General features: G+C 41.5%; 3 protein-coding genes across 8 annotated transcripts; 1 reads left to right on the top strand and 2 right to left on the bottom strand.

Moving 5' to 3' along the window:
- Window positions 1-3,253: 3,253 nt before the first annotated feature.
- Window positions 3,254-7,496, top strand: si:ch73-174h16.4 (leucine-rich repeat-containing protein 14). The gene is made up of 3 exons (XM_051410885.1): window positions 3,254-3,886; window positions 4,939-5,790; window positions 5,890-7,496. The coding sequence occupies exons 1-3, from the start codon at window positions 3,609-3,611 to the stop codon at window positions 6,455-6,457; spliced, it is 1,698 nt and encodes a 565-aa protein (XP_051266845.1). The 5' UTR covers window positions 3,254-3,608; the 3' UTR covers window positions 6,458-7,496.
- On the bottom strand, window positions 7,406-14,791 carry wdr97 (WD repeat domain 97). 5 transcript variants are annotated; one of them, XM_051410877.1, is made up of 21 exons: window positions 14,493-14,791; window positions 13,625-13,860; window positions 12,957-13,534; window positions 12,763-12,884; window positions 11,962-12,682; window positions 11,727-11,875; window positions 11,415-11,651; window positions 11,218-11,308; window positions 10,990-11,122; window positions 10,799-10,875; window positions 10,631-10,718; window positions 10,386-10,544; window positions 9,980-10,126; window positions 9,784-9,894; window positions 9,495-9,674; window positions 9,217-9,411; window positions 9,001-9,122; window positions 8,493-8,661; window positions 7,983-8,152; window positions 7,834-7,898; window positions 7,406-7,739 (listed from the first exon to the last, which is right to left on the bottom strand). In XM_051410877.1, the coding sequence occupies exons 2-21, from the start codon at window positions 13,766-13,768 to the stop codon at window positions 7,558-7,560; spliced, it is 3,840 nt and encodes a 1,279-aa protein (XP_051266837.1). In that variant the 5' UTR covers window positions 13,769-13,860; window positions 14,493-14,791; the 3' UTR covers window positions 7,406-7,557. The 5 variants fall into 5 exon arrangements, with proteins under 5 accessions (XP_051266837.1, XP_051266840.1, XP_051266839.1 ...); XM_051410880.1 differs by having other exon boundaries at window positions 13,625-13,848; XM_051410879.1 differs by having other exon boundaries at window positions 14,612-14,791.
- Window positions 14,792-15,344: 553 nt separating this feature from the next.
- dync2i1 (dynein 2 intermediate chain 1) lies at window positions 15,345-25,077 on the bottom strand. Of its 2 annotated transcripts, XM_051410882.1 has the most exons (23): window positions 24,951-25,077; window positions 24,673-24,726; window positions 23,863-24,562; window positions 23,724-23,791; window positions 23,396-23,623; window positions 23,213-23,278; window positions 22,761-22,811; window positions 21,912-22,143; window positions 21,695-21,797; window positions 21,456-21,585; window positions 21,197-21,308; window positions 21,027-21,121; window positions 20,785-20,914; window positions 20,474-20,646; window positions 19,894-20,056; window positions 19,000-19,113; window positions 18,808-18,869; window positions 17,960-18,011; window positions 17,807-17,867; window positions 17,390-17,489; window positions 17,122-17,253; window positions 15,964-16,187; window positions 15,345-15,875 (listed from the first exon to the last, which is right to left on the bottom strand). In XM_051410882.1, exons 1-23 carry the CDS (start codon window positions 24,963-24,965, stop codon window positions 15,704-15,706), a joined length of 3,237 nt encoding a protein of 1,078 aa, XP_051266842.1. In that variant the 5' UTR covers window positions 24,966-25,077; the 3' UTR covers window positions 15,345-15,703. The 2 variants fall into 2 exon arrangements, with proteins under 2 accessions (XP_051266842.1, XP_051266844.1); XM_051410884.1 differs by lacking the exon at window positions 23,213-23,278.
- Window positions 25,078-25,221: the final 144 nt, after the last annotated feature.

The raw sequence follows: 25,221 nt of genomic DNA, 5'->3' as shown, positions 1-25,221 counted from the left end.
AATCTCCAAGGGTAGGGAAAACCAAGAGGATGAGCCATGTGAGGACCAGCAGTCCATCCCCTCTGAACCTACCGTCCAACCACTGGACGAGGATCAAGTCTCTGAGGAGAACACCCCGACAACACCAAAGACTCCATCAGTGTGGAAGAAGACCCGTCACTTGCTTGGGTTGAGAAAACCACAGCGCTGGAAGAAGTAGGAGGACTCAAATCCAGTTCACGTACGCAATCAACATCAGCGTATAGTGAAACTATTAGGTGCCTACCTCCAGAACACTTCTATCGACATCCAACAGAGGCACATGACATAAAGAAAATGCACAAAAAATCTGAATGCATTTCTGGGTTTTCCCCGGGGTCTCCGGTTCACCCAAAAGTCTGTCAAAAAAACCATCTTTGACAGACTTTTAAAAAAACGTACGCAATCAACATCAGTGTATAGTGAAACTACCTCAAGAACACTTCAATCAACATCCGACAGAGGCACGACATGAAGAAAATGCACAAAAAAATCTAAATTCTTTTCTGGGTTTTCCCCGGGTTCTCCGGTTCACCTAAAAGTCTGTCTAAAACATCTTTGACAGACTTTTAAAAAAATTGAACATACATAAAAACGCAATTCCTGCATATATGGTTGATATATTTTGTTATTGTACAATCAAATGTTTAAAGAACAATGAATCAAATGTAAGAAGGATACCATTTGTGGCAGGTTTAAAATCCAGCCTCAGAGAATGTGTGTCCTCCTGTAACTTTATCTAGGAAAGAAGAAACAGCTTCATATTTACCCAGATTATTAGTCAAAATGTGAAGTATTTGAAATATATCTTGATGGTAGAACAGAGACTGAGCATTATAGAGGGGGGGTACCTATTCTGACAGGCTGCATGTTCATCCTGGTAGAACAAGTAGGGCTACTTTAATCTATTGTGTTATGAAAAGCGCGATGTAAAAGCAATGCATTAATATCATGATGAGTATTATGAGGCTGTTATACAACAACATCCAAAGATCATTTGACATGTGGATTACAGGAACAAAACACTTTGTACACTGCTGCATTCAGTTTAATGTACATTTTAAAGTACAAATGATTACATGGATCTTAAATGTGAAAACTAAACTTGTGTTTAGATGTATAGACCTTCCAAACTGTGGATGATGAGGGAATTGACTAAATGGTACATTATAACATTGTCAAATTATCATGAAAACATGTTTGCTTTATGAGGCAGAATACAAATACAGTTGAATAACATATACAGGAGAATAAAACTGTTTATTTAGATAAATGTGGTACTTTGCAAAACCACTGACTGATACAAGTACCTTATACAGGGTGTATATGTGATGGAAGCATCCTTGTAAAATGTAAATTAAACTGCAGAATGCAGATGTGAAATATAATCTGCTGTATGTGAACCAAAAACTGTTTGGAATATATAATCAAAATAATTATAACAGTGTAGAGGGGAAGTAACAGGACATTTGCTAATCGTTGCTAATGATTCATAAGTCTTGTTTGTTATTTTTTTATTTTAAAAGAAAAATCTGAAGCTTTTTGTATAGGCAGAAGGCTTCAGAGCAAGTCAGCTTAAATGACCCTTTAGCGCCATCTAGTGATTACTCCACTTAGGCTCATTTTAAGACCCATATTTGATCAAATGTCATCTCAGGGATCACCTTCCTATAGGATTTAGTTATTCCATAACTGTCTGTACTGTAGAGTGTGAAACTATGAGTCATTCATATACAAACATAACTTCTAGTCAATTAAACTATAGTGAACTTAATGAAGCCACTGTTTTAGGACACAGTACAGAGAGCCCAAACAATATTTTGTGTTTGTGATGTAACTTGTATTTTCTCTCATAGCTCTTCTGCTAATTTCTTTCTTCACTTTTACTTTATTTCACCAGGATAATCCACTCAGAGCTGGATACATAACATAATAACACAATTAGTTGGTACAGTCTGCTGTGTCAGTCGTGTGTTTTATCTTGAATATATTTTTGATACAAGATATATTTTAAGGTAATTTATTTTCATCAATCTGCAATTTGTTCTTCAGTCCATCATACTCAGTCAGTAAATTAATCATCCCACCGGTTATTACTTGGACTTGCTGCTCTCTGCACAGGTGGAGGTTGAGCACTATAACCAGTCATGGAGCTTCCACAAGTATTTAATTAAACTGACGTCTTCTAGTATTTGATGTCTTGAGGCTACGTTGTTTCCTCTGCTTATTCCATATAAACAGCGGTTCACCAGTGTGATTCAATCTCTTCTTTTATTCCACTGAATCAATCAGGGAATTTGACTGTAAAAGGTTTATAAAGCACCGGGCCTGTGATATATGGTTGGTCCCAGCAGCAGCACCATACGGTGGTTCATTCCAGACCTCTTTCTTCATTTTTTATTTTTCAGTTTTTACACATTTATAGACACAGGAAAGCAAAATGCTCTCAAAGAAGATTAATAGACTTTTCCTACAGTGAAAACAAAATAGAAGCAGAACATAAATATGGATATAAACAATCAGGTGAAAATTTTTTTGATTTGTGTGTGCATTTAATTTTCTGTTTAACATTTATTTATCCAGGAAGTCGAGAGTGAAATCTCTTTTCGAGGGAGGCCTGGCCAAGTGGTGGAAAGCAATTAAGTAGATTTACTCAAATAATATGAGTACTTGAATTATTTTCATCTTTATACTTCAATTTCAATAAATTTCTGGAGAAATTATTTTACTCCACTGCAGTTATTTACTTACAGAAAAACACAAAATATATGATTGGCTTATAAACTATGTTTTTTTTTTTTTGTATTTGTTGTTATATGTTAACGACCAGCTACATCTACATTAACAATAACATTACTTATACATTTAGGCATCAGTCATATTTATGCAATACTATATGATAGTAATATAACATACACTCACTGCTTTATTGAGTACTTTTGCTTTTGATACTTGCTAAATGCAACTTATCTGTGCTTTTCCTGCAATACTTCTATTTAAAATAAGGTATTTGTACGCTGTAATATTGTTTCTTTTACTTCAGAGTCCAGTTGTTTTCATGCTGAGACCCATTAAAGATTAAGAAATAAATAACTGCACAAAATCACGAATAAAAGAGAACAAAAACAAATAAACGAGTGCACATCAAATGTTCAACATCTAGTCGTGACGTCGCCCCCCCTGCCCCCCCTCTCTTTTTACGTGCCACGTCACGAGAGTGCGTCAGTGTAAATTGTAAACACTGCCGCCTCCAGCAGCAGCTTCCTCAGTGAGAGTTTGTCGACTGAGCTAACGTGATGTGCCAGCGTTTAATATTTCACCTGCAAAAGGTTTCCAGTCGTCGGCGCCTTCGTTATCACTGTTAAAAACCCCGAGGAGATATCAGATGCTGTTATAAAGTCTTTTTTTGGTGGTTGGGGGGGGCGAGGTGGGATTTACAACACCGCATCAAGTTTCTGTCATAAAGTTAATCTTAGTGGTCGAGCTAGTTTCAGCTAGCTAACTCTCCGACGTGTGAAGCCTGCAGAGCAATCATTATCTCCGCTTTAAAGCTGCTCTGTGCTTCAAAAAAAAATAAAAATAAAAATAACATGGTGCTTTCGTTGGTGAGCCTTTGTGCCAGAGAGGTGGTGAGTGACCACAGCTCGTCGCCCGGCTGGTTGAGGTGGGTGCCCGGGGAGCTGTACAGACCGCTGCTGGAGGCCGCTTTCACCAGCCGCAGACCGCTGGCTGTGGGCGAGCTGGTGCAGAGGTGGCCTGAACGCACGCTGCGTGTCGGTGGACGCAGGAAACGAGGGCAAACTGCGCCAAATAGACTCTGTATCCAGGCTCTGCTGCTCGCTGTGGTGAGAGGACTGTCGGACCAAAGGTAAGCAGTGGTTTATTGTTTTAGTTAGTGTTTGGATTGTGATGTTTTATCTTGTTTATCAGTCACTTTCACTATATCCACTATGTTATTCTTTTCAAACGTATTATTACTTTACTTGGTTTGATTATTATTTATGTAACTTTTCTGCTACTATGAAATTGGTGATTCTCTCCACAATTCAGACTTACTGCGAATAAAATCCAGTTTTGTTTGTTAAAATCAAAGTAATGTGACTATTTCCGGTTGCTGAAATGTACGAGTATAAATCCATGGATGTTATTTGATTGTTGGATTTTAGATCAGTAAGATATGAGAACAAAAGTAATGTTGTAACTAATGATATTTTGGGGGGGCAGTAACTGTAATATCATTACTGAAACGTTTTAGTTCTTAGTTACTTTACTAGTTACTGGGGAAGACAGTATTAAATGAGACAGATAATCTGAAATAAATCTGGCTCCTCTGGCTCTTCCTTTTGTATTTTAATTAACTTTATTTAAATTTTACACACAAATATTACAAAACATTTAAACTTTAATGCATCAAATGTCAAAGTGTATAAGAAAACGTTCATAAAGCGCAGAGGAACTAGTCTATAAAGTGAGTCTTATCCAGACTTTTCCTCCTCTGGAGTTCAATAAATACTTGTTTGACTACTCTTTTACTATCGATCACTGTCTGTTATCTTGCAACTCACATACAGTATCCTATAATTAGTTGTAGCAGTTCAGCGTGGTTAGATGGACGAACACCAAGGATGCCATACATGACAGACATGACAGAGCCGAGAAAGCTAGAAATACCGACGTCCCAAAGCTTCAAGCCACTCAGCAATCGGCTGTCTTTCTCTGCTGTGATTGGTTGTTTTCAGTCAGCTGCGGTGGCTTCTTGCAAATGTCATTAGGAGCTTTAGGAGGAACCTGATTTTTTCACAGATTATCTGCCTCATGTACTACTGTCAGGATATAGTGAAAGTTTTAACGAATTTGACAAAAAGCTATTTTTTATAAAAGTTACCTGCAGCAGCTTTAAGAGCCATCCCTCTTTTCCAGGTGTGCCCTGCAAGTACTGGAACTGTGTGGGCTGCAAGGAGATGAAGGAGGGATGGGAGACCCCATGGGAGGCTGGTCTCTGACTGTAGCTCTCTGCACCATGGTTGTTCAGGCCAGAGCTGGAGCACAGAGGGCACAGAGAAGAGAGGGAGAGCGGGAGAGGAAAAGGTTTTCGGCTCTGGAGAGAGAAAGGGATGTGAAAAGAGAGAGGGGGCAGTGGAAGAGGGGCAAGGAACCAAATCTGGATGAGGCAAGCACAGACAATAAGGAGCTGGAGAGCGAGAGGGTGGGATTGTGTGGGATTGTGGGTGAAGAGGAGCTGATTAAAGGTGTCAGGAGGAGGATGGAGATAGAGAGGAAGAGAGAGTCTGCAGTGACGGGTTCAGGAGGCAGCAGAAAGGAGACTGAAGAAAAAGATATACATAATGAAGTGTTGGTGCATGTGAGAGCTGATCTGTTTGTAAATGCTCGCTCTTGGGAGCGCGTTCGCGTGGCTCTGAGCACGTTGGGACCCCTCAAGCTTCAGTGCAGATACCTGCGCGTGGAAGAGATTTCAGTGTCTAGCATCAGGACCCTGCTAGACCTCCTGCCTCACCAGGGTCTTCTAGGCATTGATGTTCGCTACAGCAGCCTCGGGGTGGCTGGCCTGGCTGAGCTGCTGCCTCTGCTCTCCACCTTCCCTGCACTGAGCTCTCTTCGCCTGCACTACTGTAACTTAGATTTTCGCAGAGACCAAAGTGGCCAAGAGGAGGCCCTGAGGGACTTGTCTCTGGGGCTGGCAAAACTAAAAGAGCTGCGACGCCTCAGCCTGACTGCACTGCGCCTGCCTGGACAGCTACGTGTGCTGCTTAGGTACGGCCTCGATACTCCGTTACATGAATGCTAACTCTGTACCTTGAGCCTGGTAAATAGCACAATGTCACTTTTCTTTTTATTATTCTTTTGTTACAGCTCACTGCCTCAGCCTCTAGAGATACTGGAGCTGCCATATTTGAGCCTGAGCCCGGCTGACCTCGCCTATCTGTCCTGCAGCCACCATGTTTCCACACTGCAGCAGCTGGAGCTTAGTGAGAACCGTCTGGATGAAATCACCCTGCCCTCCATCCGCCGCCTCCTGTCCCAGGCTTCCAGTAGCCTGCAGCACCTCTCTCTAAGTGGCTGTGGCCTGACCGATGGCCTGCTGGGACTCTTGCTGCCCTCACTGGGAGGCTGCTCGGGCCTCAAGAGCTTGGCTTTGGCCCTGAACCCTCTCTCCATGGCTGGCCTCATGAACCTGGTGAGGATGGCCGTGAGAATGCCCTCTCTCCGCCACTTACTGTATCCGAACCCACTGGAGGACTACCAGCCGGGCCTTCCCGACCTGCCCTCCAGTGCTCAGCTCTTAGACTGGCCACTGGATGAAGCCACAGAAATCAACATGACGAGCAGCCAGCTCAACAGGGTGCTGATTGATAGCGGGCGCTCTGACCTCTTTCTGACATGCGACCTGCTCAATTATGATAAAGATCTGATGGACTAGAGCAGAGGTGAAGGACGCTGGTGCTTTTAGGTTTGCGCACCGACACATACCAGACACATTGACAATCAAATTGTCACCCTATTATCGGGTAGTATTCAACTATCTGCTTTTTTATCTTCATTATCATCTGTCTCTTCTGAAGGATGAATTATTAATTTTTGATTTCTTAAATAACTGGAACAAAGCAGCAAGACACTCAATGCAGACCTCCACCGAGACACAACAATCTCCTTTTTAGCCAATATGTAAAAAATTGTACAACCTAAATAACAGGAGTAGTTACACAAGGATAGCCAGAGTTAAGCAAGATGAAGGCAACTGGTTTGTTGTTGTTGGGAGCATGAATGTAATCAATGGATCGGAAGATAAAACTTGGCCTGATGGCAGAGCTAGAGATAAACGACAAATGGACATACGGAGGAGACACTAATAAGCCATGCTTTAAAAAAAAACTGGTGCTACACTACTTAATAAGTTCACTTTTGACTGTATAAATTGAGTTGTTGCATATGAGTCACTGCTGGTTTTGTACCAAAAAGTAGTTTGTTCTTTGTAATCAGGTTAACAGGACAGTTGGGATGCAAAGATTAACGTCCCCCTGCTGCCCTCGTGCCTTTACAAATGTCACCAGTACTTTCTTTATGTATGGAACTCATTTAGATACAGTGTCTGATCAGCTATTACATTTGCATACAACACACCAACAACCAAAACTACAAGTTGGACAGTGGTTTCCTTTAATATTTCCTTTAATAGGAAATAAATGTTAGTGCAAAATATTTCAATTTATTATGTGTTTTTTCTGCTTTATTCAGTAATGTACTTTCTCTTTGTGCTGCTCTTATTTGCATATTTGTCATACTGTATTTCTTGAATATCTGTTTTAAAATGTTCAGGATGCCTTTTTGTATTCAATCAAATTGTATACGGAGTCAAAAAGTATCACCGTTATCAGGAAATGAGTGTACCAAATCACCTTTATACGACATGAATGCATTTACTTACTGTAAGTCACAGAATAAATCAGACATAAAGCAAAGTTTTAAGAGTCATTTAACTGTGTGATGATTAACATATTAACAAACTGGAGTGTAGAGGCATCATCTGTAGTACTCTACATATGACTGCTGTTGAATGAAGTAGCGGCGAGGCGAGGCCTTCACCCAGTCTCCGTCTGAGAAGATGTGAAAGGGGAGGAGAGTGACCCGAGGTAACGGCAAAGAGATGAAACTGGGGAAGTGCAAGAGGAAGGGACGGCTTCTCAGGGGAGGCAGAATTAAACCTGTATAAGAGGAATGCATTGGATGTTATAGAGCAGGAGATGTCTACAGATACAGTTGCACATAATTGTAAGTCTTTGTACAGTGAAATCTTACCTGGTGGCCTGGATGTCCTGGCCATGCTGTACGTCTCTCCTAGTCGAAGGATTGGTTGAGAACTACTAAAAAAATAAATGATTAGGTTAGAAAAGATGGAGTAGACTCAGCTTTCCAGAAGAAACTAACCATACACGACTTTTACATACCAGTCATATAGGGGCAATAGCACTGTGTTTTTGCGACCAGCTGGTGCAATACATTTCTTTCTGTGCTCCTCTTTTTGGATGGAGCAGAAATAGTTCAGCACATCCACCACGCTGAAGGTTGGCGGCTTCCACTTTGCTGTACTCTTGAGGTACAGATACCTGTTATGTTCCTGGTGACATGGAAAGAGAGAGAGGGAAAGCAGTTGATCACTTACAGTAGCAAGCCAAAACCAGCCGCGACGCCACCGGCCATGCCAGTCAACAGCTCACGTACTCCTATTTAGAGTAGTTAAGGTCACAGTAAAGGACATCAGGAGCAGGGGAGAGCGGGTTCACAGAACGAGAGCCTCTCAGTTTTCAAACACCTGTTCTGTCCTTTTGTCACACTCAAAAATACTTTAATATATGGTGATAATGAATGTGAAAAATGTTTTACTACTACTACTTTTACTACAGACGTGAAACAGGAATTGAAGATAGTTTAAGATTTAAATGAAACACAGCACAAACTTTGTATCTGGAGGTCCATAACTCCAGCCAACAATCTGCTCGGTCATGGAGGCTCTTCCACACGTCAGACTGGTCCTGCAGCTCCGACTGCCAGCTCTCCAGCTCTGGCCACAACCACTGGTCGGCCTCACTTACACCTAATGCAGTCAGGATGTGCAGCACTGTTGTTCTATTGACAGGAGATAATACAGACTTTCAGTCATTTCAGAGAGTTTCAACTACACTTCAGAGGTTTCTTTCGATTAAACCTGCAATAACACATTTTTTGGCCACTTGTTAGCAAACAGTTGCTTATTTGCACATCCAACAGCTACAGAGCAACATAATCATTAATTTGCAGTCCTGTTTCCGTCTGTCTGATGAATGTAAGTCCAGTATTTAATTTGTCTCCATAAAGCTGTTCATCGCTACAAGCAACACCTCTGTCACATTGTCATTTATAAGGATATCGGTATTAGACACTTTAAATATAAAGATTACTAATTGTTACTTTAATTGATGGACTCACCGGAGACCCAGTTTTTTAAAAGCCAGAAGAGTGAGAAGCTTTTTCACAAGGTCAGAGCCGGGAGATTTAAGACGCATCAACTGATGCAGCATTTCAACAAGCACAGCCCGCTCCACAGGTGACTGAAACACACACAGGAAAAACAGTCAGACACAACCTCAAAATCCACTTCCTTAAAATGCACAGTGATAATGTTGAATCCAGCACAGACAGTACCATGGGATATCTCACAAATTTTGACACCAAGTCAGAGAGACCTCGGTAGAGCTGGTCTGTATTCTCTAAGAGTCCCTGGATGTGCAGCGCCTGCAGTGCAGCCAGGATCTTAATCTTAGATGGAGCACTGCAGGTGTTTAGACAGCTCATCAGCTGCAAGGAGAAATCCTCTGGAGACAAGGTGCTCGGGATACACTGCACACAAACACACTCATTAAGATCTTAACCAGATTATCCATTGTGCATGATATGATTGCCCGGTGAACAGCATAGGCTACCTTTTTATCAGGATAGAAGTCTTTAAACCAGCCCTGATCCGCAAACTGTTTGAGGAATGTCGGCACCTCAGGGGTGGGTTCCCGCTGTGGGAGTGGTGTTGGGGTCCTTGGACGGCGAGGAGGAGGAATAGGAGTTTTGGGTTTGGGTGGCTCTACTGGAGACGTGATCTTTGGAGGAGGCTACAGGGACAAGCGCAGATATACATGTAGATGCAAACACAAATGACAGCTACTGTTTTATGCAGTTATTGTAGTGTAGAAGGTATTAGAAGAGAATAAATGCTCTCACCTCTTCTTTCTTCTCCACTATGATTTCTGGTTTCTTGGGTTTGGCGACAGGCAATGGCTTGACTTTTATCAGGGTCCTTGGTTTAGGTGCTGGAGCCTTTTTCTCCTGCAGCTGGAGAAACAGATGAAGAACTTTGCTTCCAGACATGCTTAAGACGAATAAAAAGTTTTTTTCTTATCATGCTGACAGTTTTTACCTCCTTTTTCTCCACATTCACAGGAATGATTAACTTAGATTCAGGTTTGACTTCCTCTTTCACAGCAGGAACCACATAACGGTTGATGTCACATGGTTCAGGATCAAATTCAAAATTATCTTGATCCAAGGTCTCATCAAAATCAATCTGAAAGCACAGCATTATCCTATTAATGATGTGAAAGTGAAAATATGCAAAACATTCAAATAAAATAGCTGATTTCTGGCAAATATATTACTGCATCATACTACCTACTTTTACTAAATATTGTGATTTTTAGGCAAAACAGTGTATTATTGAAGGAAAGGTGAGTTGATTATGAAGCTTATTTGCCAAAACTTTGTGTATTCTTGAAAGTATTGAAAAGAGGCAGATCAAATAAGTGGGGGAAGGAGGATGAAGAAACCTTAATATTGAAGGGCAACCCATATATTATCTTCATGTAGCGATCAAAAGCCTCTTTCTTGGTTTCCTTTGTACTGGGAGGTTTCCCTTTTTTGCATTTTACTGAGCCTTGTAGGAGTGCAGCAAGGTCCATGTTCGAGGCCACTAATTTGTCATGCTCCTGGAACAAGACAGATGGAAAAAAATATTCACCACAAATTTTTCAGTGTTTAATTGACACTTAAAAATCTACCAAGTCACACATACCTTCTGTCTCCACATGTCTTCAGTGGATAATAAATTGCTGGCGATTGCTGGCAGTCCCTCTTCATCATCTTTGTCGGTGCTTGCATTGCTGTTTGCACCAATGTCGCTCATGGATTATTAGATCATTGGTTTGGATTATTTTGAATATGTAATATAAATAAATCTTACTTTTTTTTGCTGCACTTCTCTTTATTCACGATGATAGGCCAGTCAGGAACGGGCTCAGCACAATAAGTGTAAAGGAGCTGTGCAAATAGGAAGGGATTAAAGAAACATTTTGCTTATATTTTGTAGCTTTGTTTGAAAATCAAATTATCCCCCACATCATCCATCAACCAGGCTGTAAGCTGACTAGTTACCAGTTGTTGGTAAATGTGTGGCAGGAACTTTGCGCAATCCATCCTGTACAGATCCCCTCTAATGCCAAGAAACAGCTCCCCTCCAAATCCACCATAAACCAGACACTCAGGCACTGCATTCAGCCGTAGCGTCCTGGAGGGGTTACAGACACATACAGATAAATGAAGTAACATATATTGCTAAGTTACTGGAATGCAAAAGATCAGCAGCAGGTAAGGCACTCCAACCCAATAAGATGATTATCTTCATTCCAGATGCACACTGTCCCATCTAGACTGCTGGAGACAAACACCTCCAGATCAGGACACACACACAATCCTGCAAGAAAACAGAGATAGTCACTCACACACAAATAAACAAATAACACCCTTTACAATTGATTCATTAGCGACACAAAATTTCACTTTTCTACAGTTTTTTTTACCTGTGAAGTGGTCTAAATGTCCTTCCACTGGGGAGTAACCGGTCTGGCTCTGGTTGAGCAGGTTAAAGTGCATCAGGTTGTAGGTGCCACTGTTGGGATCTTGAAAGGTGAGGGCCAGCTGGCGATCCAGCGCTGCCAGGTAGACTAGTGGTTGGCCACAGTGCAGGCTGAGCATCTTGCTGAGACACTCCTGGACGTAGGGGTTTACTCTCCACACCACCACTGTCATGTCCTCACCTTGGGGATTGGGGTAAAGCTGTTATGTCAACACTGACAAGCATAAAAAGGCAGTTAAGTTGCATTGGGAAATACCTGTGGAGAGGAGGTAGCCGTTCTCGGGGTACACCTGCACTGCGGTGACTCTCTGGCCGTTGTGTGCTGGTGTCCTGTAAAAGACCTTCCCATCGTCCATTTTCAGAACGCTCACACAGCCTCCACTTTGGCCGAGAATGGTCAAAAACCTGTTTAAGCAAAGTGCAATCAAATTAGCTGAAATAAAGATAATTTCTCCAACTGTATATTTACTAAATGCAGAAACATTTCTCACTTATTCTTGGCATCATCAAGAGCTGCCTTGTTCCTGTGACTGCATCCTCTCCTGTCCTGCAAACTCCTCCACTCCTCTAAAGCTCCTTGTGTTTCAGCAACATAACTGTAAAGCACCAGACAGCAAGCCGGGCCAGGGACAGGCAGATTCTGGACATCATCCTCAGTCACACCGTCCCTGTACCGCCAGGGCCCCTGGCCTCTCTTCTTCCACTCCTGCATCAAAGTGATTGGATTAGTAAGCGTGTTGGCTTGGAGCACCGTACCTGTCTCAGTCAGAGCCAACAGAATCTCTTTATGCAGGCAGTAGTCGGCACACAAAATCCTCTGCGTTGCCTTAAAGGAAGTCAACACTGCTCCTGTTTCTGCAGCCACAAGCACAATGTCACTGTCCCCGCTGACACAGAGGACTCGTGTAGGGTAAGGTGCAGGGAAGGGGGAAACTAGGATTTGTCTCAGTGGGGCTCCTTTGTCGCCTTTGAGTTTACAGTGGAGAGTGTACAAGGTTCTGATGGTCCAGAAGTCAACTCCTTGGTGAGAGAAGGAGAAGAAAGTGTCTCCCTTTCTGTTGCCTCCTATGAACAATGGAGGGTTTTCCGGCTCTGTGTGGACGCACTCGATTACATGACCCTCTTCCATGTCCCAGCAACGGATCGTACAATCCACAGAGGCTGATAACAGCATGCTTAATGCAGGGCAGTAGAACAGTGAGTTCACTACATCTAGAGGCAAAGAAACAGAATATTTCAAGTATAATCATAAAGAGGGACTTAAAAAATGTGCATAGACATTATGACTTTACCATTATGTCCAACAAAAGTCACACGCAGTTCCCAATCTGGACCCCATATTCTAATGGAGAGCTCTTCAGATGCAATGATCAAACAGTCCAGTTGAGAGCAGTACACCATTGCAGTGATGTCTCTGTAAAACATAACTTGTTAATCTTAATGCTAAAAAAAACTCACAACTCACATCACATGCACACATACACACCGTGAGCAGAGATCCCTCTTGTGCTGCAAAACCTTCCCGGCATTGAGATCGACCACCGTGACGGCCTGCCCGCACGCCGCAAACGCTCTGTGGGGTCTGTCAGATCGCGGAGGGGCTAATGCCATTTGAGTGAACGTGCTCTGCTGCAGCCCCTCCTGTATCCTCACCTTACACCTCATGAGCATCACCGACCACACGCACACGTTGCCCACACCTGCAGTCACCAACTCTGTGGAGTGTTCTGCAGCCTGACACACACGTATGTCCAGGGCATCGTGAGCAGCATCCAGGGGGTCCAACTCACTGTTGAGGAGTGTGAAGACAGGCCCTGGGCCCCAACCCACCAGATGACCGGAGATCTTTGTGGCGGTCAAGCCCATGAAAGGGAGGTGTGCTATGGAAGTCTGCTTGTGGCCATCAGCTTTATAAAGGCAAACTGTGTTGTCTGCATGGAGGCTAATGAATGCTGCAGCAGCTTCAGAATACATCATGAAACGCACAGGGCTGTCACAGGGCAAATGCTGAACGCGATGGAGACCATGAGCAAACACATGCTGTTTGCTCTTGGAGTTTTTTACCTGGAGAGTCAGACACAGAGAAAGCATATAAGGCGTGTATGACCTCTGAAAGTCATCAAAAGACGTTAGCATCATGTCGACGTAGTCTACCTTGCCTGTGGCTTGCTTCACGTCCTGCTTGAACAAATTCTGCTTTCTCCCATTTGATGTCCCATTCTCTTGAGACAGCAGCTTCGGGGGGGGACTGGGGTAGACTACTGTTGTTGTTCTCGTCTCCTCGCCTGGGGCCACCATCTCTACCACTTTCTACACAGGACTCATCCACTGACCTTTTGCACGTCTCTTTTTTTTGCTGGTGGCTATGTGACATTTACCTGTGCAGGGCACTCCACAAAAACACAAACAAACTTAAAATACAGCGTTCATCAACATCCTGGACCAAGCACTTCAAAGTAGATGTTGAACCTTTTATGTGAAGATGAAAACTGTTAATTATCTGTTAAAGACTGCAACTTTCTTTTTCTTATGCAACCTTGTATTGATCCTGAAATATTATTTTCTTCTTCTGCTTTAAAAATATTCAAATCGTAAACATGCCACAATTACACAAATGATCTCAGTATCTGTCAAAGCATCTACAGTTACTTTATTTTGAGTTACTGTTTGTAAAATCCGATCATTTTAAAGACTCAATAGCTTATGTAATTATTTTAGGTATAGAAGCCTGATTCTGCCCGTCAGTATTTGATTTAGGGACATTTTCTACTTAGCTAAACTGACAATAGTTAATACAGTAAAAAATAGTTAAAAGTTAAAACTGTAGGAAAACATGGGAACTAAGTTACTTTTTCCTTTTTTCTTTATCCATTCTGTTTTATAATATTTTAATATATGAACTAAAGGCCAACATGTCACTTCAATCCAACAAATAAAGAAAGTTTAGGGAAGACAAATGTTGTGCCATTTGGTCACGGATTCAAGTCACCATAAGACAAACAAACAAACAAAAATAACTTACCTTTTAGCTCATCCTTGTGTAAACACTAGCTTAGCGTTACATACTAGTAAAAGTTAAAGATTTATAACGCTGGGTATCGGCCTAAAAGGTGAGTAAACTAAGTTAAACTTTGTGTTTACCTTCCACCAACTAGTAGTTATGTAGCCCGGGTGCAGCAGTACGTCTTACATCTACACACTGTTGAGTTAAATTAGTTTAAAAACAATGAACAAAGCTAGCATCAGTGAGCTAAAAGTTTGTTCTCTCGGGTCCCAGCTCGGTCTTCGTTGCTAGGCAACCGGTTGCTCGGATACACCCATGGCTGCAGGTCGCACAACTTCAATGGTTCCTAACAAAATGTTTGTTCTCATCTTTTATTCGTGAAATAAACCACTGAGGACACTGAGGTTATGTCCTTGGTATTTCTTCTGGGAATCTGGGATGTTTAGGAGCCTGAAGGACTTACAGGTTGATAATTTTTAGGCTCAGTATATTTAATTTTTTTGTACTTTTAGGCAAATAAATAATTTAAGGATTTACCATTTCACCACTAGAATTGCCTTCTTGAGTCATGTCAAATTAGCTGATTAATTATTTTTGTCTTTTTATAATTAAATAATATTATATTGTATTATTAATTATCCTAAAATCTTATTAGGTTATCTACATTAAAGCTGAAAGCAGGGGTTGTTTTTCTTAGCTCATCAAATGTTGACATTTTGGAGAGACTTTCATGTTGGGAAATAAAATTTAGAAACTTAATGTTGTTAACTGTTAACTGAATAAAAATCCTGGTTAAACACACTATACTTAAACTGAAGTTAGGGCAGGTTAAGAACTTACACAAACACATTAAACATTAAATAACACACCTACAGATATACTCAGTTTATTATATAAAAATTAAACTTGTTAATACCATACAAATATTTCACATTAATCAAATAGTACAAATATTTACATCAACAAACATTTACATTATTTGTTTCTTATAATGTATTTATGGGAGGATATTAAATAAATTGTGGCCCCTATAAAGGATCTTTGGTATTTAGCCACATTCTTCTCACAGCTAATGTATGTTAATATTAGATTTTCTGGGCATGTTTCATGGATTTAAGAAGAATACACACATCAAAATGAAACAGGACATACACTGTAAAGTGACTGTGACAAAATCGGATTTATAAATTGATCTTTATGCTTTCCAGAGTTTAAAAATGATGCAGCGTTCAGAAGGCTTCAGTCATCATACTCTCCAACTTCTCCTCCTCTGCAGTAATGGGCGCAGTAAGGTTTCTTGTGAAATACTGCATTTCTATTGTTCCTGACTCGTGTGCCAGTGCTATTCCTGAATATGTGTTTTGTTGTCCTGAGTCTCCAAACACAGCCATGGCGGTCACCCTAAGAAGAGAGCAGAAAATGTGAACCACATATCAATACAATAAATCTCCTCAGGAAAACAAAAATCATCCCTCATGTCTGAATCTACCTGTCAGAATGAATCCCTTCAGTGACCACAGGCTCTGTATCATTTTTCAACAGGTCCCATATGTGGAGGTTAGAGGCTGCATCGAGAACACAGAAGACTGTCGGTCTGGTCTGGGCCCAGTGCAGTGACACCACTGGTTCACCAGCTGTACCATTCTTCCACTCTGCCACAGGCTGCTCATGGCTGACTGCATGCAGCCTGATGCTGCCGTCTCCACAACCCACCTGGAATAAGGGGAAAAGGTATGAAAGCATATTATATAGTTATAATTGTATGTTATCTTTATGTATGATGATTTATTTATTTATACAGTTTGAAGTTAAAAGAACAGTGCATATTAATAGACATTTCTGTATAGACTATTATATAGACAGCTCAGTTTCAGCTGCAGTCCCCGGGCAGGTGTAATGACAGCTACAAAAGACACATTAAAAACATTAAACAGGAACAGCAATACTGTGCATTAAAAACACATAAACCACTTAAAAACAAGAACAAGGGCAAGGGTTTGGTCACACACTTGACTATTAACCATAAAGTAAGTTGGGTTTGTTGATGAGTGTTGGTAGACTGTGAGCATCTCTCACTGACAAAGTCCTCCTCATAGGTATTATACAATCCCTTTCTCCCCACAGAGCTACCATGTCTAACATCAGTTGTTTACTGCTTTATAAATGCACTAAGGAGGGGAAGGAGCCAAGCCATGCCCAATCTTACAGACAAGGCAAGTGTCTGTTAATTTGATAAGACTGTCCCAGCTCAGTAAATTAAGCTGTAACAGTGGTGTTCGGTTTCCTGGCGCACAACTAGTCAGACAGTATGACAAATGTGACATGACATGCTGTGAATGTTGTCCTCTCTGTCCTGCACTTTGAGGTAACCAATGCAGGTTTGTTGTTTTTTTTTCTATTTGCTGTAACAGTAATAAAGTTAACTCAAACTCACAAATCACAATCTCTGGAATGGACCGTGATCAAATCCCCCCGAAAAAATTTGGTTTCCTTGCTTTTGTGCACAGCATTAAATCCTTGCAGGACATTGTTGCTCCTCTACTTTAACATTTCTATGGAGGCAACAAAAATATGATTTTCTAATTAAGGGGGGGGAAACAAACAAAACAGCAAAAGTCTTTTTAATGTCAAAAAACTGCACTCTCACCAAGAACAAGTGTTGCATGAAGGGAGAAAAGTGGATTGAGCTGACGTCAACGGGTCGGACTCCAGCCTCCTGAAACCTGTAAAACTTCGGTGGAGCCTTCAAACCGTGACTCGTTCCATGATTCACCAGACCCTAGACAGAAATCATATTAATACACTGTCACAAAATGACACGAAATAACTGCAATTATGGTGGAAATCATTTCTGAATATCTTCAGGGGGTAAATTTGAAAGGACATCACACTGTGGCAGAAAAGATCAAGCTCACCATATTGGTGCAGACAAAGAAATGATTGGAGTCTGTTGGAAGGAACTTTAAATGAAGTGTCTGTAACGGCCCTGTTTTCGCTGCATCTCGCGGCGACACCCTGAGAGCCAGACGAGCCGAGAGAGGGAGAAAAATGTCAAACCAGAGGTGAAAGGTCACAACATACCCTGCCAAAAACAAACTGTGCAACTGGTGGAACGCGACACTGCATCACATTCACACCGCACATGTATGACCACGGATATGTTTCCATCAAACGTTGAGGTGACACAAACAACAGCCCGCAGTACATAACAAACAAGATCGTATGACCACGCCAGAGCAGCTGTGTTCCACTGGGTAAAGACATTGTGGGGTATTTTGAGCCCAGTGGCTGGCAGTGACGGATGATCATCACAAGCTATTTATCAATCTCACCTCTCAGCAGTGAGGAGGGAGGAGCTGTGAAGTAACTTCACTTTGCTGCCAGGCCTGAGCCCTGCAAGAGAGAACGAGAGATACAGGCTGGAGCTGGTACCCCACGTGTGAGAAAGCTGAGTATGTTCGTGGGAAAAAGAGGGACTGTCATACCTAGATCTGTTGGAGAACCTGCCTCGTTGGCTTTGGGGAGTTCCACTACCACCTAAAGGACACAGAGAGGAAATCATCAAGTCCATCATGGCATAACTTTGATGTTTGTGTACAGCAGAGGTTTTTAAAGTCGACAGACAATATTGATATTGCAACATGAAAATGCTGAAAGTTTTGCAACTACAGTTCCAATAATTTTGGAGCATATAAACAGGAAGCATAATGTTGCCATGTAGTCAGTGAGTTAGCTGTGGGCTACAACTTCTGACCCGTTATCTATAAAGCTTCTTTCTTTTTACATTTTGGTAAATTATCACGATTAAAAGTATGCTGAATTAGTTCTTAGCATTTTCTCTTGGCAATGTATCCATGGATGTACAGCCAATTATCAATGGGTGTCTTTTTTTCTGAAGAAAACATATAAATGTGGTCATTCTCAGGCAAGATCTGGAGGAGACACATCTTTTTTTCTTTATAAGCAGGTTTATGGTTACTTATTTGGATTTTTTTTATATAAGACAGATAAGATATCCTTGGGAAATGTAAGTCATGTTGAATTGTGTATCGTGTGCTTACATCTGATTGAGTTATGACTGAGGAAGAAAATTACGATCAACTATGAGTTGTCTGTTACAGTCACTGCTGCTGCAACCGCTGACCCTGCTGGTGAGTGGACTAAATCATTGGGCCAAACTAAAATAACTTGTTTCCAGAACACCGGCACACACCATCCACTTTCACCTCACGCAATATCTTCAATTCCCCTTCAACTCTCCTTTGTATAGATATGTACTATGTATATATATATATGTATATATTTAAATGTACTACTTTGGTGCCCAACCTACCCAGAAATTTAAAACCCCGGTTTCGTCCAGAGAAGCCAGCTGGAATGACAATCCTGATGACTCTGGATTATGAAAAAGAATTACAATTAAATATAAAAAACTAACTGTGAATCGCAAAAGAATATGGCACATTTATAAAATGATACACACGATCCTCATCAATGGGTTAACTATTCCCACACCATTCCATACCTTCCTCAGATGCCAAAAAGGGGACCTCTGGCCTCAGCCCCCCTGCTACAGTGGAGGGGACAACTTCTACAGACGTCACAGATGAGAAATGGCCAGAGCCGGCCATCACTGCATCTGTGTTGACAAAAGAGAGGACATCAGCACATACTCACTCAACGCTAGTGCTATGTATAAAAACAACCTCTGAACTTTAAGCGTGAGAAACAGAAGAGGCCATACGGAATAACCATATACTGGAAATATGTTTTTTAAGAATAATAAGAATAAGAATAAAGTTTCTAGCCTGCCAATGTTTTTGTATGCTGTCTGGAAACTGTCTGGAAAATCCCTGGTGCTACTGTTCCAGACTTCTGACCTTCAAACTTAAATAAATGATTCTTTTTTTAAAAAAGAAGCTATCTTTCAATTCACTGATCATCCATCCTCCCATCCATTTTTTGCTACATATCCAGTCCAGGTCATGTTTAATGATTAAGTAAGAAAGAGTAAGAAAGTACTGACAAAAATGTGACCAATAAATATCATCATCCCTACTGGCTTTCATTCATATTTTTTCATACTTTTGTGGGTATGACTGGGTATGAAAATTGCATTCTGTGTGGTATTAAAAATGCTTGGTGAACCCTGCAGAAAGCCCTGGGGAAATCAGCACCTTCTTTATGCAATGACAAAATTTGAGGAAAAAAAGAAGAAAGTAGAGGGAAAAGGCACAGAAAATGTCACATAAAAACACAGGAAATTTATTAATACTGAGCGAGTGGAACTGTTACATCTTTGGCTTCAAACAAATAGGAATTCATGTGTATGTATTCATGTGTGTATCCTCTCAACCAGCCATGACTGTTTTTACACATACGGAAAACAAATTGAATACCACTATCGTCTGTAACATACCAGTGGAGAAGGTGGGCTGTCGGAAAGTCCACTCATCCTCCCCTATCTTCAAGCGGTAATGGTTACTAGCGTGTTCCCTCAGGTCCCACAGCACCACGGAGCCGACTGATGTGCCCGCAAACACCAATATGGCCTTTCCAGGGCTGAAGCAACAGCACTGCACCTGCAACAGCGAGGATTAAAAGGGTGTCAGTGTTTTGTGTAGACATTTTGTGCATGTCAAAGGTGAGGTGACTTTGGTTCCCTCGCAAGTTATTGGCAAGTTTGATATCAGGTGAGAAAAATGGTTTCGGTGCATTTTTAGAAAGGCCTTTTTGGGTTATTAATATAATGAAATATGGATAATTACACAGCAATTTTGATTGGAATTGTCATTTTCGGAGGACAAGTAGAGCAAATGTTTAGTGTGTTAATATTGTTAATTCTCCTCTGGTAAAACGTACGTCAACAAAATGTAGATCTCCGGTCTGTTTTCTGGTAATGAGCAAATAAATACTTGCTCATGTGTCACTAAAATTTTACTTTGTTATTTATCACAGCTACCTTTGCTATAACTGAAAAGGGAACTTTAAAATGTCACCTCGGATTCGTAGACAAGGACTTTTTGAGGTCTGGACGGCTCCCAGATGTTCCAGATGCAGATGATCGTGCAGCTGTCAAGACGCACAGCACTGGGCTTGGTTGTAGGGCTGTGGACTGACATCATGGTCTGCCTCTGGACCTGAGAGAAGTGCAAGAGGCTGACGCTGCGACCTGCAAATAAACAAAAATGGAATAAGGAATATCTACCTGAGTAGTGTAATCATATACATGTGCTGGTCTATACAGCATATTCTGAATAATTAGTATGGTCCTCAAGGTACAAATAACAATTGATAAAAGACTATGCACCATAAAGGAAAGGCAACTTGGTGTTGAGTTGTAAACTTCCATCGCTAAAAGATAGAGTGTCCGTTTGAGATTTCAGCTTTCTCAGGGATTTTCTCTCAGCTTGATCCTCTTCCAACAGGACAACCATGACCTTGATTCAGTCACAAAAGACCACAGGAGTTAGTTTCAGTCACAGAAACTTTCATGTAGGAAGTCAAGAGCTGTTCCATTTTTAAAACTGTGAATGAGTAAAAAGAAAAAACCTGTGAGGCCGAGTGCAGAAATGCCGTCAGACGCTGCGAATCAAAGTTGATTTCACTTATGGTTTTGTCTCGTGCTTCCTGGGAGAGGTTCGGATCTATCAAAACAAAAACGCTGTTATTGAACTATACATAAAAAAGTTAATCTGAGAAAAATCTTAGCTTTTCCTTACCACCACAGGCTCCATTGTGCTCTGGAGGATGCTGTGTCCACTTCTCAAACACCTCTATCTCCTCTGTCTGGATGTCTCGGTCTGCATTGTCCTCATTACACTGAACGTAAGCCTGAAAAGGACGAAGTGTTCCCGTTACTCAGACATGGACAACAGCTACTTTTTACAGGAAGACATTGCATATTTTTGCCTTTCTCTTTTATAATTTGGTTACAGGCAGCTGTGTAAAGTAAAACAGACGACAGAAACAGAGACTGACCTGCTTAGTGTTTGCAGTTCCAAAGGTTCTAATGTACATGTCATATTCATTCACAGGTGGCAGATCCAAAAGGGAGAATGTCATCGAGAAATCCAGATCAATCAAGCGAAGGAGCTCCGTACTGCGTTTCCTGTGGTCAGAACAAAACACACATTGATGGAACGATCCAACTACTACGAGTATCCAATCATATCACAACCATCCATGTAACATGAAGATGTTTTCGCAAGTTAACTTACTTCTGTTTTGTGGCAACCTTCTTACTGACTTCACGCTGCTTTGCGGCCACAAAGTCGATAAACTTCCCACGCTGGGATGCTCTACTCTGGTTCCTTTCAGATCCTGTTAACAGAGCAGCAAAGATGCATTATATCCCAGCATTATAAAGACATAAAGAATATAATAACAATAATAATAATAATAATAATAATAATACAGTAAAAAAAAGAACTGTACCTCTGGACCACTTAGGCTCATCTTCCTCCTCTCTGTTTGTTAATTCTCTGGACTGAGCTGTTCCGACTCTCTCGTTCTCTTCATCCATGGCTCTCTGTATTGCTTCAATTTCCTTTCTCTTTTGTGCTGTAAGTTCCTCCCTTTCCTCGCCCACCTCTGGACGCTGTGGCTCCTTCTCATCCTCACCTTCATTTGAGCTCTCGTCCATCTCCTCAAAATCCTCCTCATAATCCTTTGAGCAGATCAATTCCGTCACTTATTACATATTAATGCAAAATACAAAAACAACCAAGATGCTATGAGCACAAACTTTATATCTTATAAGAATGAAAATTAGGGATGCACTGATACCGATATCATTTTCAATACTGAGCTCATACGCTTGTACTTATCCTTAATAATAAAACTGCTCCAATACTGCACCTGATACCACTTTACAGCAGTCTGACATTACGTAAGCTCTTGTTAGCTGAGCAGGTAGGTGGAGGAGAAAAGATATTTTAAGCAACTTTTACACCATTAGCAACATTTAATTTGCTAAGTATTAGAAAAAAATGAGGAAAATCTGATGAAAATAAAACATGTTTTTAAAGTCATTGTTAGAACAGTAATGGTATTATTAAGTGCTCTGCATTGACAAGCACCCAAATGGAAGTACGTCTGAAAGAGTGGTATCGGTGCATCCCCAATAAAAATGTACACACTCATAAAAAGCTCTGAATACTCACCAGTTTCTTAGAATGTAAATTGCATGCAAAAGTAACAGAAACGAAGTCAATAAATGTCAGAAAATGATGATGGAATGATGAGAAAAGTAAAAAAGCATTTGGTTAGGGTTAGTATTATTACCTCAAAGTCATCCTCATATTCCTGTTCAGCCGGATCTTCATCATTGACAACCTGCAGAATGTAGTAGAAAATATCTTAAATTTGTGTGAAGAAACTCTTTGGGATGATGCAGCACTACAGTGAAGCTGAAAGTACTGTAGAAGAAAAGGAGTGCACAGCATGCAGTGCAGACAGTGGATGGCTCACAAGATCAATTCACCTGCAGTCAGTTCAAGCTTATTTATACCAGTTTCAGCTCATAACTTTATATACGCGGCAGCTGCAGCATGAGCTAAAATATGGTTTGCTTTCATGCAAGTAAAGGAATCGTAGCTGTGGGTTCAAACTCCATTGTAACTGGCATGAAAAAATATATTGTTTATGTTCAGCCAGTAACTAATGGGAGTAAGAAAAATGCAGCACCACCAAACTAAAAGCAAAAGTGCCCACAGCAAAGTAAGCACGCATCTTACAGGCTCCTCTGTGTCTCCTGCATCTTTCACACTAGCTGTCCAGTCTTCAGACACTTTTGCTACATCCTGCATCACAAAAATGACACATGGAGGAAAAAGCCACGCAATCCGTTAGGGAACTAAAAACAGAAAATAAAAGGAGCTACAGGTTTCAGTAAACAGGCAACTTATAGACATACAAACCTCAGTTTTAGTCTCATGTCTTTGACTTTTGTCAGACAGAGATTTCCTAGAGCTCTCCCTGTCTCTGTGATGATTTCTGTCTCCTTCCTCCTCCTCTCTGTGCTTTCTCTCTTTGTGTTTGTCCCCTTCAGCTCGCTCTCTGTCACCACGATGATGCCTGACCTCTTCACCTGACCCCTTCGAGTCTCGCTGCCCTCTGGATTCACTGTCATGCTTCCGCTTTTCATCCTGGAGAGCAGCGAAATCCACACAAGGTTAAAACGATGATACATCAACCCATGAAGATGTGGGATATCAGCACAATGTTAATATTACTGCGGATGCTTACAGGATGTCCTCTCTCTTTGTGCCGTCTCTCTCTCTCTTCTTTATGTCTTCTATGTTCTTCTTTGTGCTCTGAAATAAGAAAGATATCAATGTTGACCCCATAAGGAAATACACAGTAGTACACACGGATGTGGCCTTACCTCTTTCCTCCTTCGGTTCCAAATGCTTCCGGTCTCCGTGTCTCTCTCGTCTTTCTTTGTCATTCTTCTTGTCTTCATGTTCATCTTTGTGTCGGTCTTTCTCTCTATGCCGATCTCTCTTCTCTCTTTCATGCTTTTCTAATCGATCTCTTTCTCCCTCTTCGCTTTCCCCGTGTCTCCTTCTCTCCCTCTCTCTGTGCTCTCTGTCCCGTTCTTCTCTCCTTCTTTCCTTGTCTCTCTCTTCCCTCCTTTTGTCCCTGTACTCCTCGTTGCGTCTCTCCTTGTCCCTTTCCCTCTCTTTCTCCTTATCCCTCTCTCTGTCCCTTTCCCTCTCTTTCTCCTTATCTCTGTGTCTTTCCTTGTCCTTCTCCCTTTCATGCTTTTCCTCCCTATCTCGCCTCCGGTCTCTGCTCTCCTTGTAATCATCGTCGTACCTCTTCCCATCTACCAACTTGTCCCTTTCCCTTCTTTTCTCCCTGTCCCTCTCATCTCTTCTATCCCTCTCCTTATCGCCTCTCCTATCCCGGGAGCCCTCTTTTCGCAGATCTGCATGTCTGTCTCTCTCGTCTTCATCTCGTCTCTCCCTCGTGCTCTCCCTGTGCTTGTCTCTCTCTCGCCTGGACTCCTTCTCTGGGTCTCTGCGGCGTCTCTCTATGGACTCTCCTCCCCGAGGCTTTCTCTCATCAACACGCCCTTCTTCCTAAGAAATGAGACAATAAAACCTTTTACGGGTGTGATTTTGCCTGTTGATATAAATCCAGCCTCAATCACCTCCTCCTGCAATGTTTTCCTAAACTCTCAGAAACTTACCCTGATGTGTCTCCTCAGGTCAGCTGGTCTCCATGTGTCTTCCTTGGTCATTTTCTAGATAAATAGGTTTATAAGTTCACTGGACGCCCATATCATTTAAAGACAACATACACTATGTTTATGACATCAAAACAACTCAATGCCAAAAAGCAATTCAACGTTAATTTCTTAAGATAACTAACGTCTGATGATTACAATGGCGGACATGACATTATCTACTGAATATACATTTCCCAGCTTTAGTCCGCAGACGGTAAAGTCAAAGATAAAGCAGTTACCTTGTCGCTATGCATGTTCTCATCTGTGTTTTTATTTCTGAAGTCTCTCAGTCGCCGAAAATTAGCTCGTATTTTCGTAACGACTCCGCCATGATGCTAAATCGCTAGTGCGCAAGCGCAGTTTGTCGAAACCAAGGAGATCGCGTCACTTCAGCTTGACAACAGGCTTGTTAATCAGCAACAGAGCAATCCCTGGAATCAACAGCCAGTTGCCGTAGCAACCGTCAACGACTTTATTACCAAACGTGTCTAAAAGACCACATGAAAATGT

The sequence above is a fragment of the Dicentrarchus labrax genome, unplaced genomic scaffold (assembly GCF_905237075.1).
Source record: "Dicentrarchus labrax unplaced genomic scaffold, dlabrax2021, whole genome shotgun sequence".
NCBI classification, from domain to species: domain Eukaryota; kingdom Metazoa; phylum Chordata; class Actinopteri; family Moronidae; genus Dicentrarchus; species Dicentrarchus labrax.
The sequence above is the reverse complement of the archived record's forward strand: the minus strand, read 5'-3'. Positions and strand labels throughout refer to the sequence as shown.